This window comes from Urocampus carinirostris, chromosome 3, assembly GCF_059441175.1.
Source record: "Urocampus carinirostris isolate Australia breed hairy pipefish chromosome 3, RoL_Ucar_1.0, whole genome shotgun sequence".
In the NCBI taxonomy this organism is placed as follows: Eukaryota; Metazoa; Chordata; class Actinopteri; order Syngnathiformes; family Syngnathidae; genus Urocampus; species Urocampus carinirostris.
Window position 1 is genome coordinate 11,616,452 of NC_142351.1, and position 21,405 is coordinate 11,637,856.

Below are 21,405 nucleotides of genomic sequence, written 5' to 3' on the forward strand. Positions count from 1 at the left end.
TGAATGAAATGTGGACAATATTAACAAAAAGTAGAACTAGAAAAAGACAAACTAAATAGGTAACTCATGTGAGCGCTTTGAATAGTGAAAAAACCCAACACTTCATTCCAAAATTCCTTTCTTTTTTTTAATTTTTCTTCCAAAAACAAAACAAAACAAACAACCAGATTTGCCACATGCTGAACCACATTCCTCTAAAACTGCTTCCTGTTGAACCGAACTGGAGTTATGTTCATAAACTTACATGGAGTCATAGTTTGGTTTATATTCTTTACGTGTATAAATATATGTATAGATGCATATAAACTGACTGAAGCTCTATTAACGGAAACACGGTGTAAAAGCAGACTTTATTTATGTCTATTGAGCCTAATATAACACAAGTCATTGACATATTTACGCTTTTTCTCCCTTGGCAGTGAGGTAATTGCTTCTTACTAACTTCAATAATGACAAATAGCTGCCAAGAGCAGCACCTGTTGGCAACAATACACTTGTGGTACTGTGTGAGCAGTCTGTCTCATTGCGCTCAATGACTTCAAAATAATTGCATTCCACACATGACTCTCGATTTTGGGCGAATACTCAATCAACCAAACAGGTCACACAATGTGACGGTTGAGTCATTTGTAAAAGCCTTGCAATCCAAGCAATGCAATGTCGAAACCATGTTAACGGCTACAGGACAAGGATCTTTTTTACTGGTTGTAAATAGTGATGTCACGGTTGCGCAAGTGCCATGTCCTTGCCCGTGTTTTAAACAGTAACTAATAAACATGTGACCTCCTGTGTCAATTTCTTCTCTGGAGCTGGCCAGCAGCTAGTTTCTGCCAAACGCCTGGGGACAATGACACTTTATGTCTGTTTATCTCTGCATCAGAAATTAATATGGCACGTGACACATAGCCACAAAAATGCAGCAAGCACCAATAAAGGTCAAAAAGCTCCACAAATTGGTTACGCCAAATCACAAAGAGTCTCAAAAGGCTGCACAGACCACAGATTATTGTAAACCACAGACTTATTACACCATACCCTGATCTAAAACCTACATAAGGGCAAGGAAAAACTCAAAAACCTCAACATGAGCAAAATAAAGAAACCTTGAGAAGGGACCGCACATGAGGTAATCCCCCTTCCAGGATGACCAGGCTGCAATGGATGTTGCAATAATGAATAATACACAGATATTGTCAACATAAAATATAGGTTATTCATATGCTATGGAATAGAAGTGTGTTTTAAGCTTAGATTTAAACAGCTCCACTGAGGTTGCAGATTGAAACTCAGGGGGAAGAGCATTCTACAGCACCGGGGCCCGAATGGAAAACGCTCTCGAACCTGCGGATCTCTTCTTGGCTCTTGGGATCCCTAGTAGACCAGCATTTTCAGAGCGAAAGCTCCGAATCGGAACATGGAGGGAAATTAATTCTGAAAGATATGAGGGAGCAAGTCCATGCATGATTTTGTATACGACCACCAGAACCTTAAAGTCCCATCTTAAGCTAACAGGGAGCCAATGCAGGTTAGCTAATATTGGGGTAATATGATCAAACTTTCTTGTCTTAGTTAAAAGCCTCGCTGCAGCATTTTGTACCAGCTGAAGACTCCGGGTCACCGAGAGTAGTGAGGTAAGAGATTATTTATTTGCTGATTCCAAGTTCATTGTCACCATTTACAATGTTGCAAATAAAATGTATGCACGTCAAATCTTCAATCTCTGGATCTTTGAAGCACTGGGCAATATGGCGGACAGAGAAAAGATTAAACATGATCAATAGTCTCCTAGTAACAGTCAGAAGCATAGAAAGGCAAATTGGCCTTACACTCATGAATTCAAATAAGGGCACTCAGAAAGCTTATTTCCAGCAAGCATGACATCTCACCATTGAAGGAGTATACACTTTGCATTCCAAATATGCAGAGCCACGGTTTTCTCATTTCAACAGGACAATAGCATCCAGGTTTAACTAAATAATAGAGATATGTATGTTTTACTGATTTAAAAAAGTTCATATTTAAATGTCTTATCAGACAATTAATGCCATTATTTCAGAAGCCTTCAGGCGATACACCATGAAAAAATTTTACACCAAAAAGTAGGTATTATGGCAATAACATTAACAACCACCTTTGAATGAAAAGGTTTTGTTTGGATGGTAATCCTTTAGAACGGCAACAGGAAACCTCGCAGAATTATACGAATTTCTTCATATCTTCTTGATAATGACAAGCATCATTTCCAGGACATAATGCATTTGCTTCTCCCTTTGGCATCACTTCAAGTCTTGGACCTTTTTTTTCTTTTTTTGGGTCGCTAAATGAAACTGAAAACTATATATACAATCGCACGCAACTGTGAAAAAAATATATATGATAGTAAATGGAGTGCATTTATATAGCGCTTTTCACAAGTCACTGAAGACCTCCCAAAGCGCTTTACAATGTGCTTCACACTTACCCATTCACACACACTCTCAAACACTCTCACACTGACAGCAGCGTCAGCCATGCAAGGAAACTACCTGCTTATCGAGGCATTAGCAATTCATTGTCTTGCTCAAGAACACTTCGACATATAAAACCTTTTTTAATTATATCATTAGGTGTTTTAAATTGCTGCTAAATGCTATTGCACCTATTTTCATTGCATTGTTGTTACAATGCACCATCCTTTTAATAACATTTTTATTATAACTTACGCCAATGTTTCTAAACACTACATTGTAATTATAATTTGTTTCGACATGTTTTACCCTGGAATGCCATTTCTGATCTCGTTCCATACAATGTTTCGAAATGTTGATATAAATGACAATAAAAACAATTCTATTTCATTATAATAAATACAGCATTGCATTACTGACTGGTACACGAGATTCTGAACTGAATGTATTTACTCGTAAGCCCAGGGAGAATGTAAAGGTTATCCATGCAGATTCAATTATATAGGTCTCTGAAACACTAACCCACAACCGGCATATGTCCCAAAACAAAACAGTGCCCCTAGGTGGTTGGTGAAGAAAGAACTAGAAACAAAAGTGTCTAAAACGATAGAAGTCACCACCGTCATATTAATTTTCTTTCAGACCGTGTTACAAGTCACATGGCTTTGTCCTGTTATTACTGCATTATTGTGTGGTATGCTGGGTGCACAGCAGCAGATAGGAAAACGCTCCAGAGGGTCATCAAAACAGCCCAGAAAATCGTCGGTTGCTCTCTGCCCAGTCTGGAGGACATTGCCTGCTCTCGCTACCTCAGCAGAGCAGAAAACATAATCAAGGACTTTTCTCACCCCGGCCACCACCTCTTTGACCTGCTGCCTTCCGGCAAGCGCTACAGGTCTCAAAAAACAAAAACAAACAGTTTCTTCCCCCAGAGCCATTACCACTTTAAACACACACCGCACAAAAAACTGAAAACTCTTGCAAACACACTACCTCATACGAACGTAAAATGGTACTCATGTCTATGTTTCTTGCACAATGTTGACTGCACTATGTTTACTGCTCACCTTGCACAACTATTTTTTGCACTATGTTGACTATATTGCACAAACCCTTACAATACCAACTGTATGTAACATCCTACATGTCGTCATTTCTTTGTGTAAATTATAACTACCGTAAATACCGGACTATAGAGCGCACCTGATTATAAGCCGCATCCACCACTTATTAGGAGATTTGCCACTTTTGTACTTAAACAAGCCAAACCCATGTATAAGACGCGTGACACAATCACAAGTTTAACCCAGACCAGGCTGTAAGTTCCACGACTGTAACTACATAGATAGTACACAATCCTAGAATCACAGTTGGCATCATGAATGGAAAATGATACCCGTAATTAACGTATGATGCACACTTGTAAAGTACAGATCCCGTTGAAAGTAATCCAAGGAAACAAAATGTATATTTCCAAAGTTAAGGGTGGGGAAAAATATATATCCACTATTGTCCGCTGCAACAACAGACAGATCTACCGGTAACTCAGCTTTACCCCACTTCCCATCAGCCCGCGTTTGCTCCGCCCTTTCTTTTTGATTCGTCCGTAGAACACATAACAGAATAAATCTCTAAAATAAATACATTACAAAAATACACAGTTGCAAATACATATTATACATGGTTACACATATTTACGAAGAAAGACGGTACACCGAGAGAGTTTTCAAAGCGGGCGGCAGTAGCTCAGGAGGTAGAGCGATCGTTTTAGGATTAAGGGATCCCAGTTCGAATCCCGGCTTGTCCGTGTTACATGTCGAAGTGTCCTTGGGTAAGACACTGAACCCCCAATACCCCCAATAAGCAGGTTAACGCCTTACATGGCTGTACAGATCACGGCTGCTATTGGGAAATGTGAAGCACACTGTAAAGCGCTTTGGGAAGTCATTGACTTGAAAAGCGCTATATAAATGCAGATCATTTCATTTCATTTCAAAGCTTTAATAATAATAATAATATAACTTTCATCCCAAATCGTGCCTTTGAAAGGTACCAACACGCTAGTTAGGATCACGCTCGCAATGTATCAGACGTGCCTGTTAAAAAAAAGCATCCCTTAATTGTGAAATTCACGGTAGATCGTCCTCAACTTCCTCCTCATAACTATCGGCATCAAGGGCGTCTTCCTCATTATCGGAACGTACCTTTACAGACAATGTATGCTTAAACTTAGAGGTTGCAATCTTTCTTGGGCGCACACATTCTACTGGTCTTAATCTTACCTTTTATACTCCAGCGCCGCTGGTGGCCGTTAGAAAAATTCCATAAATTGGCCGCTTCACTGAATAAGCGGCAGGGCTGAACATTCGGGAAAAAAGTAGCAGCTTATAGTCCGGAATTTACGGTATAACCTTATCCTCCTTGTTTTATAACCTTTTCTTCTCTGTTCCTTATCTTCTTGGTTTCTTTACCTCACTGTGAATGTGTGAAACTGAAGTGTCATGCCCAATTTCGTTGTCAGAATATGTTAACCCATTTTGTAACAATGACAATAAAGGTATATTCTATTCTATTCTATTCTATTCTAATACTCCAGTTACTACCGTTTATGTACCATACTAGCACCGACCTTCGGAATCCAACCCAACTGCTGAGGTTATTTATTCTCAATCAAATCTGTAGATGTGCATATTTGGGCTTTGATGTGGCTATCCAGAGACGACAGACCATGGCAGCACTCAACTCCACTTGCCGCACATTCCTCACTCCCATTGACTTTGAACATTACACAGTGAAGAAAAAAGATGCATGTGGGCAGGTGTGTTCACAGCTTAAAGCATTAATTTTCACTTTGAGATTTATCAAGAAACGCCAGCTGTGTTCAAGCAACACAAACAGCTAAGAAAGGTAAGCAACAGTTTAAAGGCCGCTGTGATTCGACTATAATTATTCATTGCTTACAGTGAAGAAAATAAGCACTTGAACACCCTGCTATTTTGCTATTTCTCACACAAATCGTGGGGGCGTCTAAAACGTTCATCGTAGGTGCATGTCTACTATGCGAGAGATAAACTAAAAAGAAAAATCCAGTAATCACAATGCATGATTTTTTAACAATTTTTTTGTGTGATACAGCTGCAATTAAATATTTGAGCAGCAGTTCCAACTAGCGTATCTTATCGCCAGGTGGTGCTAGCAGCGGACTCACCTTGAAACACAAATATTTTTCCCCATGTGTCACTTCCACATCTATTTTATTGTATTGTATTTATTTATTCAGGCAGTATAAACCATAAACATGATGTATACAAGAAATCATTTGACACGCGAACACTCAATAATGATAAAATAATAGATTTAAAAGAATGAAAAGAATAGAGTAAAAAAGATATTGTAGTGTATAATACAAAGTAATTATATAGAATAGTTTAAAAAGAAAGAATATGTAAATAACAAGAGTAGAGTAGAAAAGGTCGGAGGATCGCCATTGGCATAATAATACTATACATAATAACCTAAATCAATTCCAGTTGAACATACGGATAGCGGAAGGGTAAAAACTCTCCTTAAGACGTGAAGTCTTGCTCGCAATGGAGCGAAGGCGGCGACCTGACGGCAGGTAATCAAAGTACCTGCGAGCAGGGTGACTGGGATTGTCTATAATTTTTAGTGTCCGTTTTCTAGTTCTATCGATGGAGATACTTAGCAGGGACGGGACGCCAGTACCTATTATTTCCTCTGCCGTCCTCACTACTGATTCCATCTTTGAGAATTCTTTCTGATTGACGCGACCAAACCAAACTGTGATTGACCTAGTTAAAACGAATTCAATGATAGCACGATAAAAATTGACTAGAATGAATACACGGACTCCGAATGATTTGAGTTGACGAAGGAAGTAGAGCTTTTGTCAGGCTGAATTTAGAATATCAGTAGCATTGACAGTCCATGTGAGGTCAGCTGACAAGTAAGTACCCAGGAACTTGAATGAATGGACCAGTTCCACCTCACTACCATTAATTGACAGTGGCACATGCGGGGGAGGCTTAGTACGGAAATCTATTATCATCTCCTTAGTTTTACCTACATTCAATAACAGATTACTCTCATGACACCAGGTGGAAAGTGAATCAATTTCTGCTCGGTGTTCAGTTTTGTCTCCATTTGAAATAAAGCCAGTAACCGTGGTGTCGTCTGCATATTTAGCAAATAGTGAATGGTCAGAATTGGGTTGACAATCATGTCATCTAGAATGACTGAGACAGAGATGTATTCTTTGTTTTTCAAAAGAACAAAAAGATTATTCCAGGGAGTTCAAGATGAACAATAAGTGTTGTCACAGCGGTGAATCAGTCCTATTATCATGATTAATGGCGGGATAATCGCCCCCGGTTCTGAGATTAGTAATGCTCTCTTCATCTACTACGTGCTTCTCATAACTGTACAATCCTCAGAGTGCCTCACTGCATCACTTCACTCAATATCCAAGATGGGAAGCACACTGCGGCAGCATTGCCGTTTTGGTTAACGTCTCTCTTAGAGACCCCATGGCCAGAAACCAGAACAACAGATGGCCCTTCCTCACTTCAGAATACCGTGACTGCGTGTGGGGAGGAAACTGGGTTCAATCGGCTGTCAAAACTACCTGCTTGCCGCAAGCCCTTGTCAACATCTGCATCCGTATGTTAAATTGTACCTCTGCATTTCTTTTAAGTCTCTCAATCTACGTTGCACAAAGCATCACACTCTTTTGCTGTCATCGTAGGAACACAGAAACAAAAAGGGGAAAATGTCTAATGTCTAATATAATTATGTTACTCCCTCACAAATCTGATGGCTCAATGCTTTCAAATAAGGGAAGCATTTTATAATATTACAACTTTATTTTAGGGGTGATTGGGAAAAAAAACAACAAAAACATTTTTTTTAATTCAAATAATGCTCTTGATATTATTACATGTCTGATTTTGTTTACAGGCATATCTTTACCATTTTCTTATCATTTTGAACTAAAACGACAAAAAAAATAATCCAAATTGAGCCAAATATGCCCTCTCAAAGTATTTAATTTTGAAAAGTGCAAACAGGCGGCATGGTGGGTTTTTTCTAAGGGCACTTTGTTTTCCTCTCACGTCCCAAAGACGCGTTTGGCATGTTGATTGGCAGGTCAAAATGGCCCCTAGGTGAGAGTGAGCGTGTTATTGGTTCTCTGTCGGTGTGCCCTGTGATTGGCTGGCCACCATTTCAAGATGTCTCCTGCCCCCTGGAGATGGGGTGGGCTCCTAATGTTTGGATGCTAGTCCTGAAAAGCATTTTCTCAATAACATAAAGCATTAAATTAGTGTGTTATCGTTAATTCAATTGTTTATAATTCCTAATCTATTACTTATTAATATGTGTTTGCATTTTGCAACATGATTGTTCACAGGGTTGGGTAGGGTTACTTTAACTTGATTACTTTCAATTACTTTTGGATTACTCCAATACCAAATATGCCAATAAAAGACAAAATAAACTAAATATGAATACAATTACTAAATTTTGTGCAGGCTTGGGGAGTAACGGAACACATGGAACGGCAAAAATCATGTTGGCAAGCTGTTAGGATTTATTTTCATTTTGTTTTTGTCCAATTTTATGTTAGTTTTACCGGAGATCAAAGAGAACAAAGCCAGGAGAGAAAGCTTACCACGTGTTGTGAGTCATAATTTTATTCATATTTTGTTTATTTTGTCTTTTAATAGCATAATTGGTATTGGAGTAATCCAAAAGTAATTGACAGTAATCAAGTTAAAGTAACCCTACCCAACTCTGATTGTTCATCCACACATGCATTAAAAGAAATAGCACAAAAAACAATGCAGATTTGAAACTTCAATCCTTCTAAAATGTCAACTCTAGTTCGAGAGTTTTGGTTGCTATCAGTTATAAGACACAGATTTACGGCAAAAGCGATGAACGCTCGCACTTGCGTTCCAGTTCCTGTAAATCAAGTAAAAGTGCAGTTTTTGTTTCGATGGCTGATAATTTCAGTTCAGTTCATTTGATTTTGTAAAACAATTGGAAATATTTAAAAATGCACTTACAAAATGATAGCAAATGGTTAAGGAGGATTTGGACTGTCCAATTTCCGGTCAGTAGGCAAGTTACCTTTCAAAATGACACAATTTACTGTTGTCCCTCTCGTAAGATAAACGTAAAAAAGGAAAATTCCACTAATTAATTTTACTGACGCACGACATATTATTTTTATCTCATCTCATCTCATCTCATTAGCCGTACCGCTTATCCTCATTGGGGTCGCGGGGGGGCTGGAGCCCATTCCAGCCATCTCCGGGCAGTGGGCAGGGGACACCCTGAACTGGTTGCCAGCCAATCGCAGGGCACACAGGGACAGACAACTCATTCGCTCATTCACACCTATGGACAATTTGGACCGGCCAATTCACCTGAAATGCATGTTTTTGGAACGTGGGAGGAAACCGGAGTGCCCGGAGGAAACCCACGCAAGCACGGGGAGAACATACAAACTCCGCACAGGAAGTCTGGAGCTGGATTTGAACCCACGACAGGTTCCCATGACATGAACTGTGCCGCACAAGCGCTAACCACTGCGCCGCCGTGCTGCCCTATTATTTTTATTATTATTATTATTTACAGTGACTACCTTAATCAGATGTATAGATTACTTATTATAGGTAAGTACAGGTATGTCAGAATTTTGTAACGGAACCAAGTTATAAGTATTCTTGTCATTATTGAAAGTCCTGGTCCAACCGTGGCTTAAAGCCCATTCTTTCCCTTATTACAACCATAAATGCTGCAACACAAACCATCCATCCATCATTCATCTGTACCGCTTATCCTCAGTAGGGTCGCGGGGGTGCTGGAGCCCATCCCAGCTATCTTCGGGCAGTGGCCAGGGGACACCCTGAACTGGTTGCCAGCGAGTCGCAGGGCATACAGAGACAGACAACTCGGTTCGCTCATTCACACCTAGGGACAATTTGGACCAGCCAATTAACCTGAAACGCATGTTTTTGGAATGTGAGAGGAAACTGGAGTGCCCGGAGGAAACCTACGCAACTACGGGGAGAACATGCAAACTCCAAACAGGAAAGTTTGATCTCATGACCTCAGAACTGTGCCGCACACGCGCTACCCACTGCGCCGCCTTGCTGCCAACACAAACCAACATAGAGTATTTCTTGTTTAAGGACCCTTAGGTGTTCAATAACATGCCTGGCTGAAAATAGTGCACATAAATATCTTTAGCGGTAAGAATACTAATACAATATCCCAATTGAAATGCTTTCTATCAGGTAGAAGCCTTAGATCTTAGCCCAAAAACATGTCTCTAAAAGGTAATTGTTGTTCTTTAATGATATACGTAACGGGAGAATGGTTTGTTAAATCTTTAAACAGGTTTTACGTTAAGTTACAAAACAAGTTCAAAATCTAGAGCTAACAAATTCCTGTTTGATGAAAATAAATTCAACAACTTCAGAGAATAAATACAAAGAAAGTGTGGAAGAAAATGTAATAATTGCAACAGTAAACCATTCTACCACCATTGTGATGAATGGTATTTGAGACAAATGAGTGGTCATTTGTTTTAGTTTTTTTACAAGCAATGATAAATGCAGAATAACATACAGAATAAAAATGAACTTTAGGATGAGAGGGCACCAAAAGGGGAAAAAAGTGAATGAGATAAAGCACCAACAACTAATTGCTAAAAACAAAGTGAGGTTTCTAATTCTCAAACTCGTAATTTGAAATATTGTCGTAGAACAAACACACACGCATGCTAAAATCATCAGTTTTCCAGCGCATGAGCAAAATGCCTAATTTCTCTATTAATTCTATAAGGTTTCCTTCTAAATTCTAAACCAGTCGCGCAATCATTTGATCCTCCTATCAACCACATCATCTTACCACCGGGCAGCCATAAATGATAGATGAGGCTTGAATTAATCATGGAAACAGAGACTGAGATATAAACACACGATAGGGGCCCACAGGGAGGCCGAGAAGCCCATATGAACACGTCAACGTGAAATTTCAGTGCTGATTAACTGCCCACAGGGAAAACATTGTAGGAATACAAAATGACTTAAGTGTTCTCTCTTATTAAATATTGCATGATGTATGACGGTGTATTTAGGCTGCTTGACACGAGATGCATGTATTGTACCAGGTTTTGTCACTTAGTACATCAAAATAACAGTTGTATGGCGATAAAATCTTGCCACGCTCCCAGATTGACCTCAAAACAGCCACCATCAACAGGTACGCGTGGGTGTAAATACGCCAAAACCACGTGACCGAGGTGAAGCCCTGAGGCGGGATGGAATGTTGGCCTGACGAGTTGGTTTGGATTTCAATTCACCGCGGTATTCCTACTCGGGCACGCAACACTGAGCAGACAAATCGGCAATCTACACATTCCAGCAGCGTGTCAGGAGACACACACGTACGGACAATTGCATTCGGTGAAATTATTGCATACAACTGCAGATAGTATTGATTGAACCACATCAATCTCAATGAAAACAGTGGCCTCATCTTTTATCCACAAAATAATCGTGTCGGTTGGACGACCAGTTTACAGTTATAAAACCTCTGCAATTGGCCAAATTTTTTGACATTTTGAAAGAGTTGATAATGTTTGACTTTTTGCGTCTCTATCACTGTTGTGCACACTTGCGCGTGATAGTGATGCGTAAAAATGAATGAGTGGCAGGCTGATAGAACATTATATATGAGTTTATATATTTTTGCTTATTGTTCAAATCCACTTTATTTTTAATGAATGTTGGGTTTGTTTTACATCTGGTTGGTTGGGTTGGGTTGTATACCTTAACCACTAGGGTCATGGGGCACCATTTCCTTTGGTGTCTTGGGCAAGTATACCCTTATGGCAGCCATCCCTCTCCAGGCCAACAAATTTTTCTACCCGGTCTCAAAACGGGGAGGCGCTAAATAATACACAATGACCCTTCAATAGAGCTTACATGCCAAGGAGTTCATATTTACATCCATTCACACAGTCAAATCAGTCTATTTTATTTTGTTCGAGACTACAGTATGTCACAAAAGTGAGTACACACCTCACATTTCTGCAGAGATTTCATTATAATATTTAATAGAACAACACTGAAGAAACAGTGCTTTGACACAATGAAAAGAAGTCTGTGAAAAGCTTATATATCTATCTATCTATCTACCTTGGTCATATCCCTCAAGAGGGGTGACCGACAGCAAGACAAACACAAACAATAACAAAGAAAATAAAAGGGGAAAAAAGCAAAACAAAAAAACACACACAAAAGTTTTTGGACCATGGCCAACCCAATTGCCCAAACACCCAAACAAGTTAGGCACCTCGGCACCTAAGTTGGTCATGCTTCGTCCCTCCAGATGAAACGGGACACCAGAAAGCGACCATGTCACTCGGGTCAGGGTGACACGACACACTCTTTTGTTCAACAGCAGGGCCCGACAGCTTTCACTGGTTTACCCCTGCCGCATCATACGGGTGCCCAGCCTATCCTTAAGAACGCGTCCACAATCCCACTATCCTTTCACAACGCCTCTCCACTCCTTTCTATCACCAACAAGGGCTCTAGCTTCCATTATATTTGGACCTCTTTCCTGCAGTGCACTCAGAACACCATCCATCCACGTCAATCACGGCCTTCCTCTTGGTCTCCTTCAATTGACTTCTGCTCTGTAGAAAAGCCTATACAGCAAAGCAATTTTATTTTTCCCGTTAAAAAACTCAAAATACAGCAATCAATAACTTAACCCCTGGCAACAAAAGGGAGTACACCCCAAAGGCACTACACCCCTATATGTCCAAACAAAGCACTGCTTGTCATTTTCCCTCCAAAATACTATGCGACTTGTTACTCTTACTAGGTCTCAGGTATAAAAAGAAAGCACTTGCGTTCAATTTGACGTACACTCTGTCATATTGGTTAATGAAACTCCCAATAAGGCACATCATGGCAAGGAATTCTCTGGGGACCTTAAAAAAAATGAATTGTGGCACTGCATAAGAATGCCCAAGGCTACAAGACGATTTCCAACACTCTAACATCGAGTTGCAGTACAGTGGCCAAGATCCTCCAGCGTTTTACAGTGTTCTTGTTTGGCCGCGTCCCTGCGTCCTAGACGCATCATTTTTGCTAAGGACGCATTGTGTCAAATCAACGTGCGTCCCCGGGACGCAACGTTTTTGACACCAAATTGTCATTATTACCCGATTACTTTTTTTTTTTTTAACAAAGATTAACCGCACTCCAAACTTTTTGTCAGGCAGATCCGTCGAGTGAAAGAGAAGTATGCCTCTGAAAAAACAGTTGGTATTAGGTGCAAATCAACAAAAAATTGGTAATTTCTTCAGTGTCGGTAATAAGTCGAAACATAACACAGAAAGTGTTAACAACGGCAATAATACCGGCACGAAAAAATGGCGGAGAAATTCTTCAGAAGACCGCGAAGGCAAGGAAAACACGTGTTTTGAAGCGAACGATTCGACGAAAGAAAATAAACAAAAGACTTAGGGCAAGAAAAGGACTTTTCTGCCAAAATGGACTAAATTATATTCCTGGTGACGCCATGAGGAGGATGATAATAGATTGGACCTTGAGAAGGCATTACAACTATGGCGGGACAGAAAACCACAAAGAATATATGAACTGAAAAATTTGAAGTGATAACTGCTTTGTACTACCAATTAACTGTGATGATTAAAACTGTAAGAATATATAAATATTTCAGCAAAATTATTTTGTATAGTGTACAATATTGTGAACTGAAAAATCTGAAGTGATAACTGCTATGTATTACCAATGAACTGTGATGATTAAAACTGAATGAAAATATAGATTAATATAATTATTTCAGCAATAATATTTTGTATAATGTACAATATTGTTGTGAACTGAAAAATTTTGAAGTGATAACTGATTTGTATTACCAAAAAACTGTGATAATTAAAACTGAATGAATATATAGATTTATATTATATATTTGTCGCCGTGTTACAATTTCAACCGCGATAACACTAAATTTTGGGGAACCATAGATCTCTGTTGGGACCCATAGATTTTTGAGCATACGAGTCCCTGGGACCTATCACTTTTCAGAGGTAAAATTAACACTAGTTTTAAAAAAATCAGAATGCACCCACAATAGGGCTTGTGTTGGATGTCCAAAGAAACTGAGTGAACGTGAACAGCCTCACATCCAAATGCTATCTAAGAAAGATAGGGGCAGGAGTGCTGTCAGCATTGCTGCAGAGATTGAAGAGATGGGCGGGTCAGCCTGGAAGTATCCAGACCATACACTTCAGGAACTGTTCTCTATTGTTTTGGGGTTTTGTTATTGAGTTTTTTTTTAAGGTTAAAAACATTACACTGCTATAATAGCTTTACATAGACTACCATTCATTATGTCAAAGTGGTGATTCTTCAGGTTTGTTTCTACTAAACACTGTAAAGGAATTTCTGCAGAAATGAAAGGAATGTATTTTTTTATTTTTGTGACATACTGTAAGTCTACTACCGCGTAACCCACGTATGAGGCACATAACAGGTTTCGACTGTAGGTCAGAGCATAATCTGTTGTAAGAATAAAGATATGATAAATCAACATGAATTGTTACAGTATGATTGCATATTGCACGTATGAGTATCATACACCAGGAATTGTTGTTTTTCACTGTACAGTACTTGACTCCTCCTGGAACTTTTTTTTGGTAGTTTAGTGAGTGATAGAAAATTGTGCTTATTTTTTTCTTTGAAGTGATTTTAGCCAGATTTTGCTATAAAATAAGATATGGACTACTAATGGTTTCTGAATTATAATGGCTTCTTTCATTTGATGTTCAAGTAATTGGGATTTTTATATAAAGGAAATGTGACTTTGATGCCTTTTAAAATAAAAGACTACTGATAGAGCAAAAGAAATATTATTTGTCTATATGATCAAATTGGAATTTACTGGACTATGTGTCATTTTAAAATGTTTCAACATTCAATCTGACCTCGACCTTGAGCTGATGATTTTTTTTATTTGGCCCTTCTATCTTTTTGACTTTATTGTGATTTATCTTGACACACTTTTTAATTTAACATATATATGACCAGCAGCACGGCGGGGCAGTGGTTAGCGCGTGTGCGGCACAGTTCTGAGGTTATGAGCTCGAACCTCCAGTGTGGAGTTTGCATGTTCTCCACGTGCTTGCGTGGGTTTCCTCCGGGCACACCGGTTTCCTCCCACATTCCGAAAACATGCATTTCAGGTGAACTGGCCGGTTTAACTCGTCCCTATGTGTGAATGAGCAAGTGAGTTGTCTGTCTCTGTGTGCCCTGCAATTGGCTGGCAACCAGATCAGGGTGTCCCCTGCCCACTGCCCGAGGATAGCTGGGATGGGCTCCAGCACCCCCGCGACCCGACTGTGGATAAGCGGTGCAGACAATGGATGGATATATGTGACCATTAAGTAATTTAAATGAATTACAATTCAAACTGAGTATATGAAAAAATAATCAACCGCTGATGAAATGTTATCCTTTTTTTTTATATAACTTTCCTTTTCTGTTCCGTTTTCTTTTTTGGATTCTAATATGTTATTCTTGCAAGAAAAAAATGGAATACGGGTGGGCACTTAGAATCTTCTGCTTCAGCGTACACCCTTTGGGCACATGTTTATTTAATAAATACAGGTACCTGTCAACTTTAAGTTTCTTGTTAAACCGCTCTTATATTGCCTTTTTCGCGTTTGATCCGGATCATCTCGGGCACTGGTTGTCACGACCAGAACGGAATCAGGACCCAAATGCTTAGCGTTAACCACAAGTTTATTGATGGGAAGAGGAAGGGCAGCGCCCGCGATCCGGTGCTGGCCGTACGCGGGAATCCAGCTGCTCATGCAATTGGGTCGTGATCCGAATACGGAAGTGGATCTTTCGTAGAGGGAGATGGCGGTGTCAAGAATGGAAAAACGGGTCGATACCCGGAACAGGAGAGCAAAAACGTGGTCTGGATCAAAAACTGGTCATAAGCTGAGAGAGGAGAGAGCAAACGTGGTCGGAATCAAAAACAGGTCAGAGCCGGAGACAAACGGGGAGCTCAGGAACGGACGGGTGGAAAAACGGTTGCCAAAATGGGACAGGCGCGAGTCAGGGTCAATATGCTTGCCTTGTAACAACAGAGGTTAGCTGACGGACTGACAACAAGCGAGTGAAAGGACAGGGCTTAAAAGGGACTGGTAACAGTCAGGTATCCCGCAGCGGCTGGCGCCAACGAGCGGGCATAGGTGATGCTAATCGGCAATCATGACACTAGTAACGGACAACAATATGATTATAGATTGATAAATGATAATAAAAACACATATTTCACTAAAAACAAAAAAGTCAATTTGGGAAAGATTGCTTTCCATTGATGAAAGAGATATAGAAAGTTCTGCTCTGCCTTCCACACTCTGATGCCATATGAGGAAAGTGCATGCAGAGTATAGAAAGACAATGGGAACAGATATTCAGACATCTTTATCGCAAATTACATTGTGACAGTTTCTCTTAGAGCATGGGTCAGCAACACAAAATCTTGAAAGAGCCATATTTGACAAAACAAACAAGAAATTTGTCTGGAGGTGCAAGAAAATGGAAAGTTTTATATAAACCTTAAAATGAATGCAACACGTGGTGTGTGTTTTTGAGCATTTCAATTTGTGTATGCCATATAATTTTTGTACAGGAAATATTTGTTATTTTTGAAATTTGTTAATGAAAATAAAACAACAAAGTAAATAAAATCCCATTGCAGTTCAAGTTGGATTTCTGTGCACATGTCAAACAAGTCTGTGCATGGGTAAAACATAGCAGCATCCCTTCTCTCTCGCTCTCTTTTGATAATAAATGCAGCAACAAAACATAAAAAATATCCCCAAGTGTCATTGAAAATATGTAGACAAAAATCAGAAATCACTACTTTGTTACAAAAAAAAGGCTCATGACAAGGTTGTGCTTCTACCCTTATATTGTGACTTCTGTGTTGAAATTAGGAGTTCAGCTTTAAATTGTGACGCTGCCGCTTTAAAAGTGGCTTGCATTTGGCTAGGCTCTAACAGAAAAGACGGAAGAAATAGGAAAACAAGCGAAGGAGCCGATTTCCCCCTCGTCTAACAATTACACCAGGATTTGAAATGTTGTTCCTATTTTACAGCATTGGAAAGCGAGTTTGTGCCATGTCTGTCCTTACAGAAAAAAAAAACAGATAAAAGAAAAATACATTTCCCTCCTCCATTTTTTTTCAATTTGTAAACATTTTTGGGAAAGTTGCCAGGGAGCCACTCCGCAGGGCTAAACAGGCCAATGCGGCTTCTGAACCGCAGGTTGCCGACCTGAATCTTAGAGAGTGAAACTTACCGTAGAATAAATGAAGTCTGCAAAATCATGTACTGCTACGTTTTACAGGCAACACTAGATATACTGCAAGTGGGTAGAGAACTAAGAAATATAATGAAATAATTTTTTATGTGTTATTTTTTTGAGAAATAAAATAAATTGTTTACACAAATGAGTAATTATCTATTTTGAATTATCTATTCTGTCTTGCTGTGAGGAAAAAGGTGCGGCGTTGTGTTAGTAATGTTTATTATCGCTTGATACGGTGAGAAATTGGCTGAGGTTGACCGATATGGTATTTTATCATAGTGTTGTTCAGCTGTTTGAGCAAATATGTCATCGTTTCCTTTTCTTAATTAGCGCTTGATGATGTTTTTTGTGCAGTGTCTACATAAAAAGCCACAAACACAAACTAACAAAAGGTACAGACCACGAGTGTGTCCACACATCTAGCACTGAATAGTCTCAATTGCAACGTCCGTGCATGGATGCAAAGAAGATTACAAAATGAGTTCAGACAAAGGGCGGCAGGCGGATGTTGCACTGCAGCCAGATGTGGCCTCGCTCACTCATGCACGCGGGCAAATGCACGTGTTTGGCGGAAGAGTACTGCTGCAGCAAAAACAGACGTTCAAAACCTGGATTTGACTCTTAGATTCTAAACCAGAGGCGGACACTCCTGTTCTCGAAGGGTTTGGAGGGTTCTCTTCCTCAACCTAAGTCATACAAAACAATCAGCTCAAATAGCAAGCTGGCAGGAGCTTGTTATAGGTATTGCCAAATTCTTATGCATGCAAAATGTGAGGAAACCTTACATGGTTTTTGCATAATTCATTGGCATATTCCAATTACTTTCCAAGATAATGCATTTAAGACAGCCCGTCTCATCTTCGACTTTGATGCTTTGAGCTTTGGCGACATGTGAGGAACACAGGCACGCAGGAAAGCCAGCCAAAATTTTGGTTTATGGATTGATTCAAGTTAAAGTCAAAGTCGGCTTTATTGTCAATTCTGCAGCATAAACAGAGAATTGAAATTGTGTTACTCCCAGCCGTTGGTGTCTAGAAGATTAAAAAAAACACTATGCTAGGACAAACTACACTAAGACACAGGTGTAGATAGTGCACACACAAGTAATAAAGTGCATCGAGGTAACTTGTAAACAAAAAGTTCTGAGTTGTGCCAAAAGTTCTGAGTTGTAAAGCAAATGTACATGATTGTGCAATGAGCAAGATTAGCTTATGTTGGTCCTAAAGTGTTAAAGTGGGGCAGCACGGCGGGGCAGTGGTTAGCGTGTGTGCGGCACAGTTCTGAGGTCATAAGATCGAACCTCCTGTGTGGAGTTCGCATGTTCACCCCGTGCTTGTGTGGGTTTCCTAAGGGCACTCCGGTTTCCTCCCACATTCCAAAAACATGTATGTCAGGTTAATTGGCCGGTCCAAATTGTCCCTGGGTGTGAATAAGCGAGTGAATTGTCCGTCTCTGTGTGCCCTGCGACTGGCAACTAGTTCAGGGTGTCCCCTGCCCACTGCCCAAAGATAGGTCGGATGGGCTTCAGCACCCCCGCAACCCTACTGAGGATAAGCGGTGCAGATAATGGATGGGTGTTAAAGAGTTTACTGAAGGCAGAGGTCGTGTGTCCATTTGTTGAAAAAAACTAAAAATAAAATAAAAAAGGCGAGAGTCAGGCTCTAGATGGAGCGGGCAATGATGAGAGAGTGGTGAGTTCAGCATCCTGACAGCCTGGTGGATGAAGCTGTCCCGCAGTCTGCTGGTCCAGGCCCGCAGGCTTCGCAGTCTCCTGCATGATGGCAGTAGACTGACGAAGCCTCCTCTTTATTCAGAGAGGAGTGTTTTAAGCAAAGTTTATGTCATTTTTAATGGAGAATGCCTAGGCGTGGTGTCACAGGTTAATGCAGTAATGGTACAACAAAGCGCCAGCAGGTAATAAGGGGCCGATTGGCCAAATAAATACTTGAGGGAGAGCCACCAAAGGGATCTAAATGGACTGATCATCGAAAGGCAGCCGCACTCTCGGCGGGAAAACGCAAAGCTGGCCGACCACATAATATGCAGTGAGGAGCCAGGGTAACCCGGAATCGGTATGGCGATAAAAGCTGGTCGGGAATAAATAAACCGAGGAACACGGCAAAACCAGCGCTCATGCCAAGCTCGCCAGCCAAACAACGCAAATTGGGCAGCCAACGGGCGCCAACCGGAAGCAAATAAGACAGGAAAGCCATCTTCAGCCCCGATCGACACTGTTGAAGAGCTAGCCAGACAAAGTTACACCTACTGCGACAAAATTGCATACCTAAAAAGAGGAAAAGGCAAACAGGAACACTATAACGGTGGTAGGTAAACTTACCCAACGCAACTTTTGGACGTCAACCCCAACAGAACAGCCACAAGGCCCCCACCAACAGGTTAAGCAAAGTTCTCCAAGCAGAAATGAGTGTTACGCAATCGCTGTTTACTACAGTTCATTACAATCACTGTCTGTTTTGGAGCTGCCACACATGGTGTGTCAACAGGATTCACCATTTTGAAAGTGTTGTGTTCTTTCAAAGACGTCACTGCTCCGCTGGAAACTATCCAGGTGGGTCAATTTTGAGACTAAATATTTCGAGTCCTCTGATGCATCGAATATTTTGCAAAATTAAGGGGAAGGATTACTATACGTTCTGTGTCTAATTAAAAAAAATGTCTTTCGGGATATCCTTGTGTTTGAAATCACCTGTATTATAGCAGAGAAACCTGCAAAATCATGCAGACCAAAGTGCCTACCGCTATTCTAAACTAACAGACCTCACATCTCGATGGTGCGCGCGCACGTGCATACCTGGTTTGACAGTCTTGAGGCGGATGGGCTCTCGGAAGTGGCGGACGACAGCCAAAGTGTCCCGGTGGGTGAGTCCACTCACCGGAGTGCCGTTGACCTCCAGAAGCACGTCTCCGCTGCTAGGGAATCTTCCCGAGTGGCACACTATGGCCTCGGCTGCAATGTGGCCAAGATAGGGGAACTCCCCTTGCTCCGCACCGCCTCGCAGCTCCACCACCGTGACCAAGTCGCTGGATCCCCCCCACGACAAGGCGCACTCCTGGACTTTAGACGACCAGTGCTTCTTCTTTTTCAGAGTCTTGGACATGATCGGATGCTCTATTATTTTGCAATCCGAAGACGATCGTCCTTGAAGGCGAGAGCGGTTGCCGGTGCTATGACGCAGTGACGCACCGGAAAATCATTGCAGATTGTGAAAGACGAGTTCCATATTCCAAATCGATGTGGACAAGAGGGGTTTGCACATGGAAGTCGCTCAGTCGCCCCACTGGATCACTCGCGCATCCCCTCCTCTGCACGGACAACCGGCTGCGTCAGTTTTGCACGGAGACATGAAGTATCGGTTCTGGTGCTGGGGTGTCTCGACCCCACAACGTCGGGTCTTCCTTTTTTTTGTTTCCCTTCTGTTGCGTTTGATTTCTAATCCAAGACGATCGATGAAGCTTCCCGAGCAGTCTTCCTCGTTTGTTTGTATCCAAATGGCAAAATTTGCAGCCAAGTTGATCAAATGGCAGTCAAGATGCCTTCGATCACTAGTATCAGCTGTTTATTTCCAAGCGTGATCCGAACGGACTGGATCGGCAACTTTACGCCGCGCACCTGTCCTTGTGTGGTGCCCTCCTCCTCCGCGGTGACATCAGCAGCGCGCAGCCCTTGGAAACAGAAAAACATACCTGACCCTCCTCTATAACCAGAGGGAATTGCTCTCCTTTTTCGACTGGGCGCCCGCTTATGTGTTGATTTCGGGCGTCGTTCGGCTTCTTCACACGCACGGGATGTTTTGGACGAAACAAAGCACATGTATATGCGCAAAACATGATCCGATTAGACTACACTCAATAACTTTTTACTCCCCGCCACCCCCTCCCAGCTTGTTCCGCGTTGCTTTGTGATTAGAGGGTTTTCTGTCCAATCAGTAGTCAGAGATGGGACTCAAACGTGGCCGAATCAACCAATCACGAAGGGTGGGAGGCGGGATTTTTCTGATCGACGTGTGGCGTTCAACTAACTTCAGTAAAAATGTCAGAAGTTGTTCTGCTGAGGAAAAACGATGGTTTTCGTGTTAAAAACTCGGTCAAATGAGGTTCCTACTTCAGGAAGCTTGAAAATTCTATATGGGAACAAGCAAGACTTTCAAAACTAATCTATAGTATTGCATTACGTAAGAACTTTACAACCGTTTCCTTTGCGAGCCCGCCCTCTTCTGTTTGTATGGTAGAACTTCAATCTGTTGTTGGAACACAGTACAAAAATATGAAAGCCAAATGTGATGCAATCAGGGTTGGGTAGGGTTAATTTAACTGGATTACTTTCAATTACTTTTGGATTACTCCAATACCAAATATGCTAATAAAAGACAAAAGAAACTAAATATGAATAAAATGACTAAATGTTGTGCAGGCATGGGGAGTAACAGAATACATGGAACGGCAAAAATGATGTTGGCAAGCTCTTTGGATTTATTTTCATTTTG

At 40.9% G+C, this 21,405-nt stretch overlaps 1 protein-coding gene across 4 annotated transcripts in view; it reads right to left on the reverse strand.

Moving 5' to 3' along the window:
* The window catches only part of magi3a (membrane associated guanylate kinase, WW and PDZ domain containing 3a), a 154,170-nt gene extending 133,373 nt beyond the window's left edge, over positions 1–20,797 (reverse strand). For all 4 annotated transcript variants that reach the window (XM_088330690.1, XM_088330689.1, XM_088330693.1 and 1 more), the window contains exon 1: positions 19,713–20,797. In XM_088330690.1, the coding sequence (XP_088186816.1) occupies positions 19,713–20,019 (307 nt within the window). In that variant the 5' untranslated portion in view covers positions 20,020–20,797. The remainder of the gene's footprint in view (positions 1–19,712) is intronic.
* Between the last annotated feature and the right edge of the window lie 608 nt (positions 20,798–21,405).